At 50.6% G+C, this 1,691-nt stretch overlaps 1 protein-coding gene across 1 annotated transcript in view; it reads left to right on the top strand.

The window, feature by feature from the left end:
* The window catches only part of RAB40C (RAB40C, member RAS oncogene family), a 24,822-nt gene extending 24,106 nt beyond the window's left edge, over positions 1-716 (top strand). The window contains exon 6 of the mRNA XM_009694911.1: positions 436-716. Coding sequence (XP_009693213.1) covers positions 436-716 — 281 coding nt within the window. The remainder of the gene's footprint in view (positions 1-435) is intronic.
* Positions 717-1,691: the final 975 nt, after the last annotated feature.

The raw sequence follows: 1,691 nt of genomic DNA, 5'->3' as shown, positions 1-1,691 counted from the left end.
GGTCCGAGCCTGTGAGACTGCAAGTGAGACTGTCCTGCTTTGGGGCATGCTGACCCTGTTGCCCCCTTCCCTGGGCATGGCATGTCCTTCGGGTTGCCAGATGATGGCCTGAGAAGCCAAGGGTCTGGGAGGAATGTGAGCGAGGCGCTGCCTGCCCCAGGCGCTGTGCAGAGAGGAGGGTTGGCAACGTCTAAGCCCTGTGTTGACACCAAAGCTGGTGCCTCATGAAGCACTAACCTCCAATGGCAGAGCTTGCCTGGGGTTTCCCAAGCTTTTGTCCTAACTAATGTGCTCCCCATTCGAGGCTCCTACGCATTCATTATTGGCGTCTCCCCCCAAAGGAACGGGAACTGTGCAGCACAAAGAATAGTTGTGGGGAGAAGGCAGTCCTTGAAATCTCTTGGCCCTTGACTATCTGGTCTTTTTTCCCACCAGTGTTCAGCTTGCAGGACCTGTGCTGCCGAGCCATCGTTTCCTGCACCCCAGTCCACCTCATTGACAAGCTGCCATTGCCCGTCACCATCAAGAGTCACCTGAAATCCTTCTCGATGGCCAACGGGATGAACGCGGTGATGATGCACGGCCGGTCGTATTCCTTGGCCAGCAGCGGGGGTGGGAGCAGCAGCAAAGGTAACAGTTTGAAGAGATCCAAATCCATTCGTCCGCCCCAGAGCCCTCCACAGAACTGCTCGCGCAACAACTGCAAGATCTCTTAGCAGGACAGACGTGCCGTGAGCTTCCAACGTATCCACACCCACCCACCGATGTACAGCTGTTTGCACACTTAACCCTTTTCGACTGGATCCTTTCGGATGGGCCGTGGTTGCTTTTCCGATGGCACGCACAAGCGTTAGGAATGTGCTCACGTTTTGGCTTCGCGTAGGAAGCGTGGTGCCGGCTGGATCTCGCAGCGCTGGCGGGGAGAGGACTCTGCCAAGTGACCCTCCAAGAATGCTTTGGGCTTTGCCTCTCGGCCTGTGGGGTGGAAAATTCAGCAGCTGCCGGGTTGGGGGGTGGGGGGAAGGGGAAAAAAACTCATCCAGTCTCAATGGAGAAATGGATTTAATGGAAGATTGAGAGGCTTAAGGGAATAGGCAAGGAGAATCTGTGCTGCAACTTTAACTCTTGAACTCCTGAATAGATTGCTGGTGCAATAGTGATCGTTGGATGTAGGGGAAAAAAAAAAAAACAACAGGGACAGGGGACTAATGACAGTTTTCCCCGGGATGTTAACCTGCTGTTGCCAAAAAACAAAAACCAACAACACAGAAAGCAAGGCAAGAGTTGGCCAGTTAGAAAGGGGAAGGAAGCAGTCTGCTCGCTGCCTTCGTTTATTTATGTAAATATTATACATATATATATCTCTCTCTCTCTCTCACTGGTTTTTTAAGATTTTTTTTAAGATGCAGTCAGGGAAAATTTTATGCAGCCATGTAAATACAAGCACTGGATTGACTTTCCCAGTGTCAGCAAAAGGGGGAGAAGTGGAGGATTTTCAGATGAAAATATACAAATGCTTTAAGAGACTTTCAATCACCACCTGGGCTTACGCTGGGTTTTTTAAATACTACGTATGCAGAAGAAAAGAACAATTTGTGTGTAACATACCCCAAGCTGCTTTATTCTGATCATTCCCTAAAACTTGTGAGTGCTGAAGGCAGGGGGGGATGTAAATGGATCGAGGGGCAGAG

The sequence above is a fragment of the Cariama cristata genome, unplaced genomic scaffold (genome assembly GCF_000690535.1).
Source record: "Cariama cristata isolate BGI_N322 unplaced genomic scaffold, ASM69053v1 scaffold36872, whole genome shotgun sequence".
NCBI lineage: Eukaryota > Metazoa > Chordata > Aves > Cariamiformes > Cariamidae > Cariama > Cariama cristata.
The sequence above is the reverse complement of the archived record's forward strand: the minus strand, read 5'-3'. Positions and strand labels throughout refer to the sequence as shown.